This window comes from Ctenopharyngodon idella, chromosome 3 (genome assembly GCF_019924925.1).
Source record: "Ctenopharyngodon idella isolate HZGC_01 chromosome 3, HZGC01, whole genome shotgun sequence".
Taxonomy (NCBI): Eukaryota; Metazoa; Chordata; class Actinopteri; order Cypriniformes; family Xenocyprididae; genus Ctenopharyngodon; species Ctenopharyngodon idella.
Window position 1 is genome coordinate 32,930,641 of NC_067222.1, and position 19,320 is coordinate 32,949,960.

The 19,320-nt window shown below is 36.1% G+C and overlaps 1 protein-coding gene across 4 annotated transcripts in view; it reads left to right on the top strand.

Moving 5' to 3' along the window:
* rab11fip4a (RAB11 family interacting protein 4 (class II) a) overlaps positions 1 to 17,192 on the top strand; it is a 58,750-nt gene extending 41,558 nt beyond the window's left edge. For all 4 annotated transcript variants that reach the window (XM_051888471.1, XM_051888472.1, XM_051888474.1 and 1 more), the window contains 12 exons: positions 252 to 469; positions 693 to 860; positions 2,754 to 2,888; positions 8,701 to 8,736; positions 8,888 to 8,987; positions 9,170 to 9,273; positions 9,888 to 10,028; positions 10,166 to 10,247; positions 12,038 to 12,175; positions 12,264 to 12,419; positions 13,347 to 13,490; positions 14,445 to 17,192. In XM_051888471.1, the coding sequence (XP_051744431.1) occupies positions 252 to 469; positions 693 to 860; positions 2,754 to 2,888; positions 8,701 to 8,736; positions 8,888 to 8,987; positions 9,170 to 9,273; positions 9,888 to 10,028; positions 10,166 to 10,247; positions 12,038 to 12,175; positions 12,264 to 12,419; positions 13,347 to 13,490; positions 14,445 to 14,561 (1,539 nt within the window). In that variant the 3' untranslated portion in view covers positions 14,562 to 17,192. The remainder of the gene's footprint in view (positions 1 to 251; positions 470 to 692; positions 861 to 2,753; positions 2,889 to 8,700; positions 8,737 to 8,887; positions 8,988 to 9,169; positions 9,274 to 9,887; positions 10,029 to 10,165; positions 10,248 to 12,037; positions 12,176 to 12,263; positions 12,420 to 13,346; positions 13,491 to 14,444) is intronic.
* The last annotated feature ends 2,128 nt before the right edge of the window (positions 17,193 to 19,320 follow it).

Sequence of the window (19,320 nt, forward strand, 5' to 3'; positions counted from 1 at the left end):
AATGAGCAAAGTTTCCATAACCTTTGACCCATTATCTTTTGTGTTCCTCTGACAGAGGATTTCTTAAGTTCTTAAGTCTTCTTAAGTTCTCATGCCACTTCACTTAGATCTATGTGTGAAGAGACCACATAGTGAGTCATAGTAATCCGGTCTGGTTTTGAGCAACTTCTGTATGTCTGTGTTGCATTTACATTTGATTTTTTGAGCAATATGACTTTATTGAACAGGTTTTCTTTGATATCTGTTTGCAGCACGGGGAGGGGAGTCTGGGACCCCCGATCATTGTGTGCACGCGGCCGTACCCAGAGTGCCAGCTGTATTCGGATGAGGAAGGAATGGGTGGACGGGATGCGCAGGAGTCAGACATGGACAGTGCTGCTGACAGCGGAGCAGGATCTGAATCTTCTGAAGGAGGACGTCATGAGGATAAAGAGGAAGGACTGGGTGGACTCTATCTACATGGAAACAAGTCAGCATCATTGTGATTGTTTTCTTTGTTGTGGGAGTTTTTTTTAGCATTATTTGAGATTATGATGCCATAATTTATTGTTTTTAGTTAAAATATTATTTCATGTAATAATTATTAATTTATTTGAAAATAATTAAATTTCATACAATGAAAAATAAAATAAATAACAATTAAATGTAATAATTAGTACATAAAGTGTGACCTGTCTCTTTCTCTGGTTTAGCTGTGGTCAGATGGTCTCGTCAGCAGCGGCCTCAGTAATCTCAGTGGAGGAGCAGTTTGAGGACTATGGAGAGGGAGAGGATGTGGACTTCACTCCCAGCAGCCCCATCCCTGATGATGACACACGTACTAATGGTTTCTCTGACCTGGGCTCCTCTCTGCCCTCCAGGTTAACTAACTCACTATAAAAAACCTCTCACATAAAATACTGACACACGGTGTTATATGTGTGATCTCTTTCATTTGATTGCATGGATGAATGTGGGTAAATAGCATGAAATGTCCAGGCAAAAACTAAAAGAAATAAGAAATGATTTATATATATATATATATATATATATATATATATATATATATATATATATATATATATTATTATATATTTTTTTAAATATTTTTATTATTTTATTTATTTATATTACAACCCGAATTCCAGGAATGAAAACTAAAAGACTTTCAAATCACATGAGCCAATATTTTATAGAACATAGATAACATAAATGTTTAACACTTTTTTAAAACACTTTTATCCACTGAATGAGCTTATTACAAATTTGATGCCTGCTACAGGTCTCAAAAAAGTTGACACTGGGGCAACAAATAGCTGAAAAAGCAAGAAATTTTGAAAAGATTCAGCTGGGAGAACATCTGGCCACTAATTAAGTTAATTGATATCAGGTCTGTAACATGATTTATAAAAGGAATGTCTTAGAGAGGCAGAGTCCCTCAGAAGTAAAGATGGTCAGAGCTGTGAAAGAGTGCGTAAAAAGAATGTGGAAAACTTTAAAAACAATGTTCCTCAACATCAAATTGCAAAGGATTTGCAAATATCATCATCTACAGTGCATAACATCATCAAAAGATTCAGAGAAACTGGATAAATCTCTGTGCGTAAGGGACAAGGCCGAAGACCTTTATTGGATGCCCGTGGTCTTCGGGCCCTCAGACGACACTGCATCACTCAGTGGCATGATTGTGTCAATGACATTACTAAATGGGCACAGGAATACTTCCAGAAACCACTGTCGGTAAACACAATCCGCCGTGCCATCTGCAGATGCCAACTAAAGCTCTATCATGCAAAAAGGAAGCCATATGTGAACATGGTCCAGAAGCGCCGTCGTGTCCTGTGGGCCAAGGCTCATTTAAAATGGACTGTTTCAAAGTGGAAAAGTGTTCTATGGTCAGACGAGTCCAAATTTGACATTCTTGTTGGAAATTTTGTGCATAAAATTTTTACATTTCTCAGTTTAAACATTTGTTATGTTATCTATGTTCTATTGTTAATAAAATATTGGCTCATGTGATTTAAAAAAGTCTTTTAGTTTTCATTTTATTCAAATTTAAAAAAACGTCCCAACATTTCCGGAATTCAGGCTGTATATTAATTAAATTTTAAATTATATATATGTGACATTATTTTCATGGCAGTTAGGCAGATCCTTATCTAAATTATAATTACCAAAATACAGAAAATTTACATTCTCTTCTGAAAAAAAGTTTCAAATTTCTGCAAAAAAAAAGAATTTTTTTTTTTTTTAAGTGTCTCAATAAAGTGTCTCAATGCATTATGGTAATGATAATTTGTATGTAAAATAATGTACTAATTCAAATATACCAAACTTAATGATTAAAAAATAAGCTAAATTTTCTTTTAAACAACATTTAATTTCTTTTTTGAGGTTGAAATATGACCTGGACATATTTTCTTGAGATTCACTCCATGTTATCATTGTGGAGTATTTATTTATAATTCTGACTAAAATACGGTTTCTTGAATTAATGCTGCTGGGAATTTTTGACAGCTATTAATCATGTCATTGTCAAACATAAAATCTCAACAGCCAATAATTATGAAACGGTTTTGCCTTACAATCTTCAGCTGTTCATATTTGTGCTGTGTGATTCTGGTTGAATCAAAGATAATTATCCTATCAATAACATACTGTATCATTAGATGCAAAATGTGAAATCTCTCATCTTATTATATTATGAAATATTTTGTTAAATATTAAATCTGAATGCTTCACTGCCAGTATTGATGATCACTTGATGTTTACAGTGCTGGTCAGACCCCTCAGAAGATCAGACACCTGTACAACAGTGAGCTTCTGGATGTTTACTGCTCTCAGTGCTGCAAGAAAGTCAACCTGCTCAATGACCTAGAGGCCAGACTCAAAAACCTCAAAGCTAACAGGTAAGAGGAGACAGAGTTTGAAGTTAGCATATTGCTAAGCTAATGGCATGGTACTCTACTAGAGCACTGCAGTGATGACGTATTTTTGTAGGCCTACCTGAAAGTTATGCTGCCTTGACATGCTCTCAGAATTATCGTAAATACGAGTTTCCTAGGTAAAAATTGCACATGAACCCCTTCCCATTTCGAAACTTGAATGCGATGAGCTCGTAATCACGACTTCAGAAGTGTGAATTATCAAATTTCTGTGAAGGCAGCATTAGCATCATTCTGGTTCCCTCAGCAAAAACCCAATAGGATTATTCCATTGGCTTTTGGATTATTGCAGAAAATAAGCTCTGTGACCAACAAAACTTTATGATTCTTAGACCTTTTGTTCATCAAGACAATCTGCAAAATTAACACAACTTTTCTGAATTTTGAAGCCTAAACATTCAAACCAAAAAGTAAAGTTAGGCTTTAAGCGAACTACACCACGGCCGCATGACTTCAACGTCACCACCAAGCTTACAAAAAACGCTTCAGTCTTTATGTAAAATATACAAGTTAGAAAGTTTGAGTTAAAATAGTTTGCAAAACCTTGAGGCTGTAAAAGTGGACTAGTGTGTAAATGAGTTTTCCTGTTCACCGTCATGTTTAATGTTTAGTTTAGTTTAGTTTAGAGACATACACACTTTAAAAAAAACAAAACAAAAAACATGAGTTGTGTATTACTAATAATTATGTTGTAGAATTAACCACAGACCTTATTTCAGGCAGTTTAAAAAAAAATTGATGGAACTGAAAGTTCAAAAATGCTAACTTTGCAGCACTCTATAAGCATAAAACTACACACACACACACACACACATTGAGTAAAATAAACTTTTCTGATTACATACACCTGTTTTCTTTTGAAGTAATTATTGATAACATCTAATTATTTATATTTATCTTGCCTCTACTGCAATCTTTGCTTTATTATTTTTACTGAGCTTGATGCAGTGCATATTAATAATGAACTTAAAAATATATTTATGTTGTGATGATGTTTAAGCCATTTTATGCTTAAGGACTGTATATATCTAGCATGCTGTCCTACCTTTATCAGTCTGAATACTGTCTTTAGTGCTCTTAACTGCACTGCACTTCTGAGACAATTCTTTATGTCTCACTTCACTCTAGTTAAAGCGAGATATATTTTTATGAGTCTCTTTAATCACCCCAGACTGTCAAAAGCTTTATCGAGAGACGGGTTTCATCAGAGGAGCTGTTACCATAGCAACAATGTTCCAGTCAAGGGTTTACTAATCTTTGTGAATGTTATCAGAGACAGTGAGGGAAAACTGAAACCCTCAAGAAAGGCCTGGGGTGTTTAAGTGGGTGTGTGTGGTGGAATTTGATGAAAACTGCTGAAATAATCCTTTTATTATCATGTGGCCACCTAACATATTTGGTACTTCCGGAGAACGACACTGCAATCTTTCATCTTTAATGCTTTAATGCATCATGGGATTATGAGGATTCCACCTCATATGCTGCTGGTGCTCTATCACAAAACCTGCTGAGCCGCCTAACTGCATGCTTCCTACATAGACAGCTTCCTTCTAAGACAGGGAATAGGCAATAGAGTGCAACAGTCCCCGCCCTCTTTTTCAGTGGCCTTGGTTCCGCAAGTATTTTTCCCAAAGGGATTTTCAGTAAGTCCTCATTAGAGTTAGAAGTCATCAGAGTTATAAGTCTTGAACCAAACCAACCAGCTAAGAGGTGAATCTCGGCATTACAAACTTTGATGTAAACAAAAAAGTAAAATGTACAAGGCTGTGTACTTAAAGGCCCGCTGAATTGCCTTGGAACATGCAGCATTATTCAATGTGTTGACGTAATTTCAACTGAAACAGGAAGACAGGGTGGGACATATCGAACAGCTCCACCCCTTTTTTTAAAATAGCCAATAGCGTTCTGTTTATATCACAGCTCGGCCAGGGCCGTTAAACTCAGTAAAACCTAGTTTCCTTCTAATCTTTAATTGTTTTTCCTCCTAATCTCCTCTTTATCGCTTTAAAAATACAGCATTCTGTACAGAATTCAAATGGGTCCGATACCTTTCGTGGTCTGAGCCGACTCACGGTCTGCGGATATGATCCACTCTGTGCTCTCGTGTCTCTAGACCGGACTCAGAGCAGACTGTGCTAACGTTGCGACGGTTCACGTGACAAATGGACTTCATTTGCGTCAACGGAAAGCATATTTACACTGTCTGAATCGTTCCCTTTAAAATAGCAACGCGAAAAACAGACAGATGTTCAGATAATGTATGTTTCAGTCGATGGATGCGCATTCTGGCTTCCCAAAACATTACAACAACGATAATCAAAAAGCGTGGACAAAACAGTCACTCTTTGTAAACTTTGTTCAATGCAAGTGCCGCATGCTCTAATGTCGAGCCATTTACGCTGTCATCACCCTGGTGTTGATAGCGCGTGAGCGCTGGTGAGACCTGAACAGCACACGTTGCTATCTGTGTTTAAACTAAACTCATTTAAGCTTTGCTAATTTAAACATTCAAGAGCAAGACGCGAAAGAGAACTTGCGCGCACTGTGAGAAGATTTGTGTGTGCGCTTATCCGAAGTGCACACACGCTTATTTCAGACAGCGCGCAAATACTGAGTTCATGTCAACATGCCCGTCCTGGCTAGTGTCCTAGCAAACATAGTCGGTTATGTCTTAAGTGAACGTATAATAGTCGAGAAAGACAACGCATGTGTGACAGTATATGTAGGCTACTGGATCGTGCATGTCTTAAAGGGGAAAAAAACTATTTTTAATGTTAAATCAAACAACAAATGACAAAGAAATCACTCACTGCTCTTGACTGAATAGCTTTTGTAACTTTAATAATGATTAATCTTTATTTAATTTATACAGTGAAGACATGGTGTTATTTTATATTTGATTACTTTATCCATTTTCTATACCTGAAAACTACTGTTAGATACCTGAAAAACCTGAAAAGCACTGTTTATTTTATGTGAATATTTGCTCTATTGTATTTATTTGTGATGTTGCTTGTAGTTTGATTATTTGTTCTTATTTTCTTTATTTTTATTTGACAGTAGTCCTGTTTTCCCTGAATATAGCACATACCGAACCGTACCAAAATTTATTCTATAAAATAATATTCTAATAAAATAATATTCTATAAAAGTAAGCAGTTTTTAATTAGACTGAATTACACTTTTCAGTATTGACTGAAATACATGTATATGTAGCTATATGTAGTGATTAATTTTTTTCTTTCTCCAAGTTTAATGTAGTGCATTCTGGGATTGCCTTCTCATTATTATTATTATTATTATTATTATAAATTATTAGTGTAAATTATAATAAAAAGGCTATATTAGGAGACAGCATAATCAAGTGTCTACCTTTTGGAACAGCCTAGGTTTGGAACAGTGCAAGAGGGACGTTCAGTAAGAGCTGTGCAATTTCCTTTTCTCTGGGTGAATAGGTGTGATGAGGAAGTGGGATCATGTGGCATTTTTGTGGCCTTTGGCTTTTGATCCCCTGGCATTTTTGTCCAAATCCTCCACTGCATACTGCGCTAAAGTTAAAATGCATTCATGCAAAACGTGATCGGCACCAATATGTAGTGTACCTCTGTAATGATCTGCAAACATTTGGATTATTTCTTTTTTTTTTTTAATTCATAAAAACATTACTTCTGCTGTTGAATGACTGTTTAGTGTAAAAGCCACCAGAATTATTTTTTTTTTTCATAGCTAATTTCTGTTGTTATTTTTTTTTGTATCAAATATGTCAAGCTAACAGGTCAGAACAGGTCATGAAGAACTATGTGCAACTGCTCTTTTGGGGGCATGTGTGTGAATGCTGCGTGTATTTTGTCCTCATCTCCCTTGGTTTGCAGATTGTCAGGGCCTATCATTGTTGTGGTAGTTATACGTGTTTTGTCAGTGCTGTGATGTCTGGGTTGGGTTTGAGGACAGGAGAGCTGACTTGTATTTTGGAGATCAGACCCGTGTGATGTAACGAGAGAAGGGGTTTAAAGAGTGACGTGTGTCACACGCTTACATAAACACAGGCAGAGCTTTATGAGTGCAGGTGTCCTATTTTTACTGAGGTCCTTCAGAGCTGTCTGATTATCAGTCTAATCTCATGACCTAGGACAAACTGACTTCAGTACATGATCTTGGCCACTTGGGGCAATAGTGAATCAGTAATTAGGCTCTTAACAAAACTGATTATCAGAATTGAATAAACAAACATTGCAATGGGTGCAAGATTGATGGGAAGCACTGAGGAAGATAAATTACAGTCTATTAACAGCCTATCTACACTATATATTGCCAGAAGTTTTGTGGCGCCTGCCTTTACGTGCACATGAACTTTAATGACATCCCATTCTTAATCTGTAGGGTTTAATATGGAGTTGGCCCACCCTTCGCAGCTATAACAGCTTCAACTCTTCTGGGAAGGCTTTCCACAAGGTTTAGGAGTGTGTTTATGGGAATTTTTGACCATTCTTCTAGAAGCGCATTTGTGAGGTCAGGCACTGATGTTGGCGAGAAGGTCTGGCTCACAGTCTCCGCTCTAATTCATCCCAAAGCTGTTCTATCGGGTTGAGGTCAGGACTCTCTGCAGGCCAGTCAAGTTCCTTCACACCAAACTTGCTCATCCATGTCTTTATGGACCTTGCTTTGTGCACTGGTGCGCGGTCATGTTGGAACAGGAAGGAGCCATCCCCAAACTGTTCCCACAAAGTTGGGAGCATAAAAATTGTCCAAAATGTCTTGGTATGCTGAAGCATTAAGAGTTCCTTTTACTGGAAGTAAGGGGCCAAGCCCAACCCCTGAAAAACAACCCACACCATAATCCCCCCTCCACCAAACTTTACACTTGGCACAATGCAGTCAGGCAAGTACCGTTCTCCTGGCAACCGCCAAACCCAGACTCGTCCATCGGATTGCCAGACAGAGAAGCGTGATTCATCACTCCAGAGAACACGTCTCCGCTGCTCTAGAGTCCAGTGGCGGTGTGCTTTACACCACTGCATCTGACGCTTGGCATTGCACTTGGTGATGTGAGGCTTGAATGCAGCTGCTCGGCCATGGAAACCCATTCCATGAAGCTCTCTATGCACTGTTCTTGAGCTGATCTGAAGGCCACACGAAGTTTGGAGGTCTGTAGCTATTGACTCTGCAGAAAGTTGGTGACTTCTGCGCACTGTGCGCCTCCGCAGGCGCTGACCCCGCTCTGTGATTTTATGTGACTGAGATTCTGTTGTTCCCAATTGCTTCCACTTTGTTATGATACCACTAACAGTTGACCGTGGAATATTTAGTAGTGAGGAAATTTCACGAATGGACTTATTGCACAGATGGCAACCTATCACGGTACCACGCTTGAATTCACTGAGCTCCTGAGAGCGACCCATTCTTTCACAAATGTTTGTAAAAGCAGTCTGCATGCCTAGGTGCTTGATTTTATACACCTGTGGCCATGGAAGTGATTGGAACACCTGAATTCAATGATTTGGAGGGGTGTCCCAATACTTTTGGCAATATAGTCTATCTATCTGTCTGTCTGTCTGTCATAAATACGTTTTTCTGCTTTCATCAAAGTATATACAGTATACCCATTTAATTGGACTTTTTGCATGGTATTGTATCATTTACAGTCTGTTTATGATGGAAAATGTGGTAAATATATGGGTTTTAGGAAGCTCTTTAATGTGTCAGAAGAATATAAAATGTAAAAGGTTGTAGCAGTGCAAAACTCTTTCTCTAATCCTGGGATCTTTTGATTTTACAGCCCAAACAGGAAAATTTCCAGTACAGCATTTGGTCGGTAAGTCTCTCACCTCTGTTATGTTCACAAGATCTGTAGAATATGCCATTACAAAGTGTTGAATACCCATTGTCTGACTAACTGGTTAGAGAGAAGGCTGGTTAACTTTTGCTCCATTTCCTGATTCTTTGTTTCTCTATGTGTCCCACAGTCAGCTCTTCCACCACAGTAACTTCAGCAGCAGTCAGGGCAGCACAGAGGATCTCTTCAGAGACAGCATCGACTCCTGTGATATTGACATCACTGAAAAGGTCCTGGAAGCATAATAATGTGGTCATTGAAAACCACATTTATTGTTGAATTGCTTAATGCATAAAAAACTGAAATCAAATAATGTTTTAAATATACTTTTGAAGCCTGTTAATGCTGTTTTCCTGTGAATGTGATTCAGAATGGATTGTCTATAACAAACTCATCTTTTTTCCTATTGCAGGTGAGTTATTTGGAAAAGAAGATCACAGAGCTTGAGAACGACAGCCTGGCTAATGGAGATCTGAAATCCAAACTTAAACAGGAAAACACACAACTAGTTCACAGGTAAAGATGGCAGAGATCTGACTATTAAATACAGACACAATACATTATAAAGGGCATACTGACAAATGTATGGCAACTACATGTGATTTATTATTTTTGAATTGTGGGGTTATTAAGACCATTTTGAAAGAAATTAATACTTTTGTTCAGCAAGGATGCACTAAATTGTCAAAAATGACAATAGAGATTTATTAAAAGATTTATTATTCAAATAAATTCTGTTCTTTTGAGCTTTCTATATTAGTCAAAGAATCCTGTAAAACAATATTAAGCAGCACTGAACTGTTTTCAACATTGACAATAATAAGAAATCTTTCTGAGCATCACATCATCATACATTAGACTGATTTCTGAAGGATCATGTGACACTGAAGACTGGAGTAATGATGCTGAAAATTCAGCTTTGCCAGCACAGGAATAAATTACATTTTAAAACATTTCAATAGACAATTCTAATAGAAAACAGTTATTTTAAATGCTAATAATATTTCACAACATTAGTGATTTTACTGTATTTTTGATCAATTAAATGCAGCCTTGGTGAGCATAAGAGACTTGTACTAGAATGTTTTCTTATGTCTGTATGTGTTTGTTTGTACATGTTTACCCATCAGGGTACATGAGCTGGAGGAGCAGATCAAAGATCAGGAAACTCGTGCAGAGCAATGTCTAGAGGAGGAGCTGAAGAGACACAGAGAGGCCTACAGTAAGATGGAGAGAGACAAGAGCACTGAGATTGAACTGCTTAGTAACAGGTACCTGAATTCTCAGATAAGAAACCTCACAAAAGACATATATATGAAGCATGTGGGGATTTCAAGAACTTATAACACAGAAACACTATTCAGCAGGGATGGCATACTACTTTATAATGGATGATTCCTCCCTATAGGGTCCAGCAGCTAGAAGAGGAGAACGCAGAGATGAAAGTGAACGTGTGCAGACTCAAGTCTCAGACTGAGAAACTAGACCAGGTCAGATATGCATCAAAACTCCCGTGACCATCACAACCACATGGCCCACATTTTACATCAGCTCATCAAGTTATGCATCACGTGATTCATTTAACAATTAAAAGATAGCACTTTCTCGCTCTCCGACACACGTTCACGCACCCATTTTCACACTGTCACTTCTGACCTCGCTGAAGCATCTTTTGACACATTTCAGCAGGCGGTGAAATCCCTGGAGCTTGTCAGTGTTAACAGCACACTCTTTGGTGCTGCTTGCATTAGCTAGTGTAATGAGTGTGAAAGCTGCTGCCTGCATGACATTAGCAGCCCTGTATTTAGACGCAGAGCCTGTGAGGCTTTGATCTCTGAGATGGAATGAAACATTCTGAAGCAACTGCACGACTTCATGGTGTAGCCTTTTCATAAAGCTACTGCAACAAACTAGGTCACTGTCTGATATAGCAAAAATATTAAAGGTCCTTTCGTGGACTAAACTAAAAAATGCAGTTTTTAGCTGAAGAAGATAAATTTATGATGAAATTTTTGTCAGATTTTATTGCTGGTTTGAAATACATTAATATGTGATCTTGACACACAGTTTTCCCTATTCAAGTACTAATATGTCTGTTGCCTACCTAGAAAACAGATGCATGGGACACAAAATGGCCGCCAACTGAAATTATATGCCTTAAAGGGTTATTTCAACCAAAAATTAAAATTCTGTCATTAATTACTCACCCTCATGTCGTTCCACACCCGTAAGACCTTCGTTCATCTTCAGAACACAAATTAAGATATTTTTGATGAAATCCGATGGCTCAGTGAGGCCTGCATTGACAGCAAGATAATTAAAACTTTCAGATGCCCAGAAAGCTACTAAAGACATATTTAAAACAGTTGAACAATTTAAAACAGTTATGAAGCAACGAGAATACTTTTTGTGCACCAAAAAAACAAAATAATGACTTTATTCAACAACATCTAGTGATGATCTAGTATTTTGTTTTTTTGGCGAACAAAAAGTATCCTCGTCGCTTCATAACATTAAGGTTGAACCACTGTAGTCACATGAACTGTTTTAAATATGTCTTTAGTAGCTTTCTGGGCATCTGAAAGTGTTAATTATCTTGCTGTCAATGGAGGCCTTTTTAAAAAAGATCTTGATTTGTGTTCTGAAGATGAATGTTGGTCTTACAGGTGTGGAACGACATGAGGGTGAGTAATAAATGACAGAAATTTTTATTTTTGGGTGAACTAACCCTTTAAAGGGATTTTTTTACTCGCTATGTTGTCAAATTTATTTGTATAGCTTTTTTCCCACAATGTAGATTGTTTCAGAAAGTCATACTGTTATGTCTAAAATGCTTTTAACAGTACAGTTTTAGGATTGGTTGATATGGCAATATATGGTATAACGATGGTATAAATTATCCTCTGGTTTAGATCTAGCTATATTGTATTTATAATTTTGTTGATAAGATATATCAGTATCGCAGTGTCTCGGGCACAATGTATATATTTGTTGGTTTTGTTCTAAGCTGTTTTCAAAAAGTATTAATGAAAATACGATCTGTTGTCCTAAATGAATATTCTGTAACTGGTTGTCGAAAAATCTGGTGTGAGTTTTCAAATGTAAGTGGCAGTCGTTCAAGTGACGATGTTGAGAAAGTTAGGGTATGGCTTTAATTTAAATCAGTAACATCTCACTATAGAGACAAGACTGATTTTAGACAGAATTGCTAAATCCAAATTACTCATTTCATGGTAAAATGTTGTTCACTGTGTTTATTTGTATGTATATTTGTGCACAGGAGAAGCAGCGTATGACAGATAAACTGGAAGACACAAGCCTGCGTTTGAAGGATGAGATGGATTTGTACAGGAAAATGATGGATAAGCTTTGGCAGAACAGACACGAGTTTCAGAAGGAGCGAGAGGCCATGCAAGAGGTAGCGCAAGTCATTTTGCAAATTACAACTGTACACGTACATAAACATAAATCTACAGACCTCTCACACAATCCACATGTGCATGTAGCTGATTGAAGACCTGCGGCGTGAACTGGAGCACCTGCAACTCTTTAAACTGGAGACTGAGAAGCCCGGCCGTGGCCGTAGTGCTGCAGGACTGTCGGAGTACAATGCCAAGACTCGAGAGATTGAACTGGAGCACGAAGTAAAGCGGCTTAAGCAGGTACAGTGGAAAGATGGCTTTGCTTATTGTGCTGATGATATGTTATCTTACAGTATCATTGCAGATCAAACAGGTGCATGATTGTTTGTATGATACATAGTTATTATATGTATATATATATATTAAGCTATAAAAAGCACATGTAAGTATAACAAAAGTGGCTTATGCAATATAAAGTAATTTAAGTCATTATTCACTGAAAATTGTCAGATTTTAATGAAGTCGATGAGAATTGCTATAAATAATATATAATGTACTATATATCAGAGGTTCTCAAACTTTTTCACTCCAAGGCCCACTACTGTCCAGGACAATATTCAAACGCCCTCCAATTAAAATATTTCTGTTAATAACAAAGCTGCTTGTTTTCAATTGTTTTTTTGTTTGTTTAAAGAAAATAAGAGTGGCAAATATATTAAAATAATAATAAATCATGAAAATAAAATAATAAAATTCCAGAATTTCAGTTGATTAAGGACTGAATGTATTTCAGGGTTCACACTTTTTATGATCAGTGAATTTACATGAAGTTTCCAGTCAATTGTTATTAAGGGAAAAGTGTTTTTTTTTTTTGTTTGTTTGTTTTTTTTTCAATTTCAAATTTCAATTTCAGCCCAATAAAATATTTTGGAGCATCAAAAAATTCATATTCATTTTAGAAATTTCCATGACTTTTCCAGGTCTGGAAATCACACTTTAAAATTCGCTCATATACAGTAAGCAGGTTTCCCAAGGCTGTGGGATCCCTGGTTCTTAAATAAAAATGACAGTTGTTGAAAGAACGTATTAAAATAAGCTTTTTTTTTTTGTGGCTCCCTTGGTAGCGTGCTGAGGCCCCCTAGTGTATAGTATATAGACATAGTGTATGCATATGTACCTCCTGGCATTAATATGAATTGCTCCCTGATGTATTTAAACTTCTAACAGGAGAACCATAAACTCAGAGACCAGAACGATGATCTCAATGGACAGATTCTCAGCCTCAGCCTATATGAGGCCAAAAACCTGTTCGCTTGTCACACCAAGGCCCAGTCACTGGCAGCAGAGATAGACAACGCCTCCAGAGACGAGGTGAGAAGCACAGTCACTGTGTACAGACACCTCACAAACTAGCAATGACTGGTCCCGTTAAGTGATAGTATATTAGTCCCATCCCCTAAAAATTTTATGCAATCACACTATATGTTATTAGCATTCTTTTATACTCAATTAAATTATAAGTTTGCCGATTTTCAACCAGCTTTGTATCGTAACAATGTCTGTAGTATGTGTAAACTGCATTTAATGTAACTTTAAATTATAATACATTTTCATTTAATTGCACATAATATGGAAGTGTCTGAAAAAAATTACATTCATTTTGCAATTCACAAATAATTTTTATGTTAACATAATCTTGTTAAGTAATCAAGTTTATAAAAACTTGTACTCTTTTTAAAAGTATGCTACAGTATACTACTTTTTCACAAGGGACCTGCACCCAGATGTCCTGGTTTATTTGTCAGCTTCATCCGGACAGGACTTTTGTAAATACTACAGATCATACTTCCGCATTTTTGTATACCCGCTCACAGACGGTCGTATTTAGCCCAGTGCATAATGAGTTTTCCTTCCTTTCTCTAGTCATGTAGCACCAGTTTTTTTTTTTTTAATTGCCTTTCTACTGCATAGAGAGCCTAGATTTATTTAAAGTATTAGTTCACCCAAAAATGACATTTCTGTCATTAAGTACTCACCCGCATGTCGTTCCAAACCTGTAAGACTTTCGTTCATCTTCAGAACACAAATTAAGATATTTTTGATAAAAATTCACCCCTTTAAGTAGCCTACATTCAGTACCACTAAATGATTCTGTGATTCTTAATATGTAGTGTTTATATGATTATTGGTGCTTTGCATTTACACTAAGAACATTAGCAGATGTTTTTTTTATCAAGAAGAACCTGCAAAATGTCCTTTAGCTTTACACGAACTGCCATAGTCATTGTTTTTTCACCCATTTGGTCAATCTCTCTATCCCTCCAGCTGGTTGAAGCATTGAAAGAACAAGAGGAGATCAACTTCCGTTTAAGGCAGTACATGGACAAGATCATCTTGGCTATCCTCGATCACAACCCCTCCATTTTAGAAATCAAGCATTAGGCTTCTGAGCTGAGAGCAGATAGAGGACTCAAACTTGGTAGAGAGCTCCCCCTTCAGGCCGGGGGTTTGAAATGTATCCCCTTAAACCAAGTCATAATGTATTTACAGAGCAAATTGCTGTAAAAATGATCGTGTCTCTCATGTGCCCTGCCTCACGCACACACGGGTTACAGTTTCCATTTCCATGCTATGAGTTTAGGCTGTAGAAATGACACAGACAAGTGATGAAACTGGAATATAGAGTAGAAGTGTACTTTTCACTCTCAGTTATATATACACACTACCTCTGAGTATGTACAACTCAGTGTTGTATTCTACACATGAACAAAACAAGTAGAATTATGATAAATATCACATGATCACACCATATAGGAGAGCTATACGTGCACCCTATGGCATGTGGGGTTTATTATTACTATTATTATTATTATTATTTGAACATTTTAATCAGCCCTATAGACCTTCTCTATAAAGTACTGTTTGCCTGTATGAAGTTTTAACAATCCAGCGCTGAATCAATGGACAGAGCAATAGAAAGACATGACTGTATAATAACTATAATCAGCAGATAAGGGAACTTCCTTTGAATGTTCTCTGCCAACATACATTGTGGTCTGCTGTGAAAATAATAAAATCATGTCAGCCCATCCTAGGATAAAATACACTACTGTTAAGTGCACAAATGCTTACAGTTGTCATACCGATGGGCTGAAATAATCATACAGCTTGTAACGGGACTGTGCTGACCATCCTTTGACTGAGGGGTCACATGTAATACAGAAGCACAAGCGAACGGTGTGAGTACAAGCGACACAGTTGTACAATATAGTAAATACATATAGAAAGAAAAATATATAGAAAATGTGAAAAAGAAAGGTTTATTTTTCTTAGAAGTCTGTTTGAATGAAATGGTCCATTGAAGTTTCAAGGAAGAGGTGGATGTAGTACATAATGAGTGAGAAGTAAATGATTATGATATAATAAAATTTTATGGTTTTACCAAGAAAACAAAAAAAGCCCCACAAAATTCTGGCCATAATACAGTCTAGTTAAAACATTAATATCATGGTAAACGCCTATTAGAACAATGTATGGTCTAAATACAAAATATATGCAAATTCAAATATATATATATATACACTACTGTTCAAAAGTTTGGGGTCAGTAACATTTTTTTAACAAAATCTATTAAGCAAGGATGCATTAAATTGATGAAAAGTGACAGTAAAGACATATGTTACAAAAGTTTTCTATTCCAAATAAATGCTGTTCCTTTGAACTTTCTATTCATCAGTCTGTTTTCAACATTGATAATAACAATAAATGTTTCTTGAGCATCAAATCATCATATTATTATGATTTCTGAAGGATCATGTGACACTGAAGACTGGAGTAATGATGCTGAAAATTCAGCTTAGAGAACATTGAAATAATATTTCACAACATAACTGTTTTTATTGTATTTTGGATCAAAGAAATGGTGAGCATATAACACTCTTCTTTCAAAAACATTAAAAAAAAATGTACTGACCCCATTATTTTACCTTTTTGTCTTGGTCACATGATATTAAACATCTTGATATTGTACATGAGTGAAGCTGCACATTTAATAAAAGTGCTTGAACTGTACATCTCATGAATGTATCACCATGCCACTCACAGTATTCTGTATTCCCATTTTCTGGATTTAGCTAGTCAAATACTATGTGAATCTCAGTATTTTAAAGGAGCCAATACTGCTACATGCTCGATTGTCACAAACTAGTTTTGCTTTGTTGCACAAATTGTACTAAATCTGTTTCTTTGCATGGTCTTAATCTCTTTCTGTTTGTGCCCTTTATTTGGAATGTAACGATTAATGTTTCGGTTGTTTCAGTAACTATTAATCTGATCAGTTATAGAGGAGCTTTTATATCTTTCTGTTCTACTTGTTCTGTAGCATTTTTCACTCATTGTAAATGTTGTACAGAGACTAGTTAATATTTGTATTGATGTGCCACTCATTAACCTTAATGAATAAAGGAAAGGCTGTCTTTTATACAGTTTTATGAGAAAATGGCAAGTTAGACGTGTGACCAAGTAATGTGTAAATCATTTGTAACCGTTGCAATGAAGTGACATCACACCTTACTCATCAGCGCTGATGTCGCAGACAAGACTCGTTCTTCATTATCAATCTAAAGAAAGGAAATTTGATTTCGAGCAGTCAGTGATTGCAATCTTCTGAAGAAACACCCATATAATGTTTCATATCATCTCTGTTTAACTCTTGAATGAGCAAACCCTGACCCATTCCCAGCAGCAGTGTCATTTTTGCACATTTTGAAGAGTTGTGCTGTGTCCGTGTCCACTGTTACAGGTTAGACGTAACACAGTTTGACATTTTTTTTCTGTGGTTCATGGTTTACACAACCTTTTTGTTGTTTACGCCTTTTTTGTTGTTATAGATTAAGATTGACCTTTCTTTTGTCCAGTGTGTGGGTATGTAACTAGATTACTAGTACTCATTTATATTTACACAAGTAGGAAAGGACAAATGAAACAAGCTTTCAGAAAATTAAATAATAGTTTAAAGGCCTCAAGAGTTATGACAAATTTGAAATGTACAATAAATGACTTGTTTTGGCATGACGTGACAAGAGTATTGACTTTTTTTTTATCTTCTCCATCAGTTTTTAATGCATGAAAAGATCGATTTTACTCTGGAAACACTTTGCCTGCTTAGCTAGAACATAATGTAACTGGTCTTCATAGTGGATAACATGTAGCAGGTGATCATAGCATCGAGAAGAGACCCCCCAAAAAACATCCATCGACATCAGTGATTGATGACACCATCCTCCAGAGGGCTCTGTTGAGTCCCCATGCCATGGTCCGGCCCTGGTAAAATCCTATTGTTTCGGAAACGTGAGAAAGGGAAATATTTTTAAAATGAATAATTCTGTGGATTAACCACAAGAATAGCAAATCTCTTGAGATGGCGCAGGTATGCCAAATGAAAATAATTAATTCAATAAATGCACATAACACTTGTTTTACGTAAAGCACAAATAGGAAATTAAACACTATTTAGGAATATTAGAAAAATAACATTTAACAATTTATAATGGATTCAAAAAAATTGTACAACATAAACATAACTTGTATTCAATATTCAATATATCACAAAAACAGAACATTCTCCTAACGTTAGTATTTGGTTCCCGTTTTTTTTGTTTTTTTTGAGAATCAAATAATAACATTCTGGGAACGTTCTTTTTAGGTTTTCTTTTTGCAACCAAAAAATAACGTTCCCAGAACGTTGCAGTGTGGTCATCTTTCAATAACCTAGATAACCCTTAAATAATCGTTAGGGGAACGTTAGTATAACGTTAGAATAACATTACAGGAATATTAGAATAACGTTATAGGAATGTTAGAATAATGTTAGGAGAACGTTAGAATAACGTTAAGGGAATGTTAAAATAACCTTAGGAGAATGTTAGAATTACATTATAGGAACGTTAGAATAACATCAGGGGAATGTTGAAATAACATTAAAATAACGTTAGGGGAACGTTAGAATAATGTTATAATAATGTTAGGAGAACGTTAGAATTACATTATAGGAACGTTAGAATAACATTAGGGGAATGTTAGAATAACATTAAGGGAATGTTAGAATAACGTTAAGGGAGCATTAAAATAATGTTAGAATTACGTTATAGGAACGTTAGAATAACATTAGCGGAATGTTATAATAATGTTAGAATTACGTTATAGGAACGTTAGAATAACATTCTACAAACCAAAAACTAACGTTCTATTTCGGTTTAGAAAACTTTCCTGGCTAACCAAAAACAAACCGTAAAAAAAAAACATTCTGGGAATCCCTCAGAATAGTAGAAGAATAACGTTAGGGGAACATTAGAATAACATTAAGGGAATGTTAGAATAACGTTAGGAGAACGTTAGAATTACGTTATAGGAACGTTAGAAAAACATTACAGGAATGTTATAATAACGTTAGGGGAACGTTAGAATAACATTAAGGGAATGTTAAAATAATAATAATAATGTTTATTATAAAATAATAATAAATAACGTTAGAATAATGTTAGAATAACCATATAATAACGTTAGGGGAATGTTAGAATAATGTTAGGAGAACGTTAGCATTACGTTATAGGAATGTTAAAATGACATTAGGGGAACGTAAGAATAACATTCTACAAACCAAAAACTAACGTTTATGGATTTTGAATGTTAAAATAGGGGTCTCCCGGAAAAAAGGTTGGGAACCACAGACTTAACCCATAAAAAAACCTCAAAGTGTCTGCTCTATTACAAATTATTTTTATTTAAAAAAAATACCGCAGCCATTCCGCACCAAACATACATAAGCCAAACTAGCTATCCAAAATCTTTGACTGCAATTTAATAATACTGACCTATTACTTTTGCTATTGCTTTTGACCAGTAGGTAGCCTATCAGTATTTAGTCAGAGACCTACCATGGCTGTAGCTAGCAGATGATTTAGGCAAATGTAAATGTAATAGACAAATACAGTACAGTAATCAAATATTCATAGAAAATGCACCATTCTTATTTGCAACATTCTGAATTTGACTATCAAGGTAGTGGCTATTGCCTATCAGGTAGTGGTTACTAGGGTTGGGCGATGTCCACAGTGAAACATCGCGATGGACGATGACATCGGGGTGGGGGGATTTTATTCATTGGAATAAATTAAAAACGCTCGCTCTGCTCCGCGCCAGT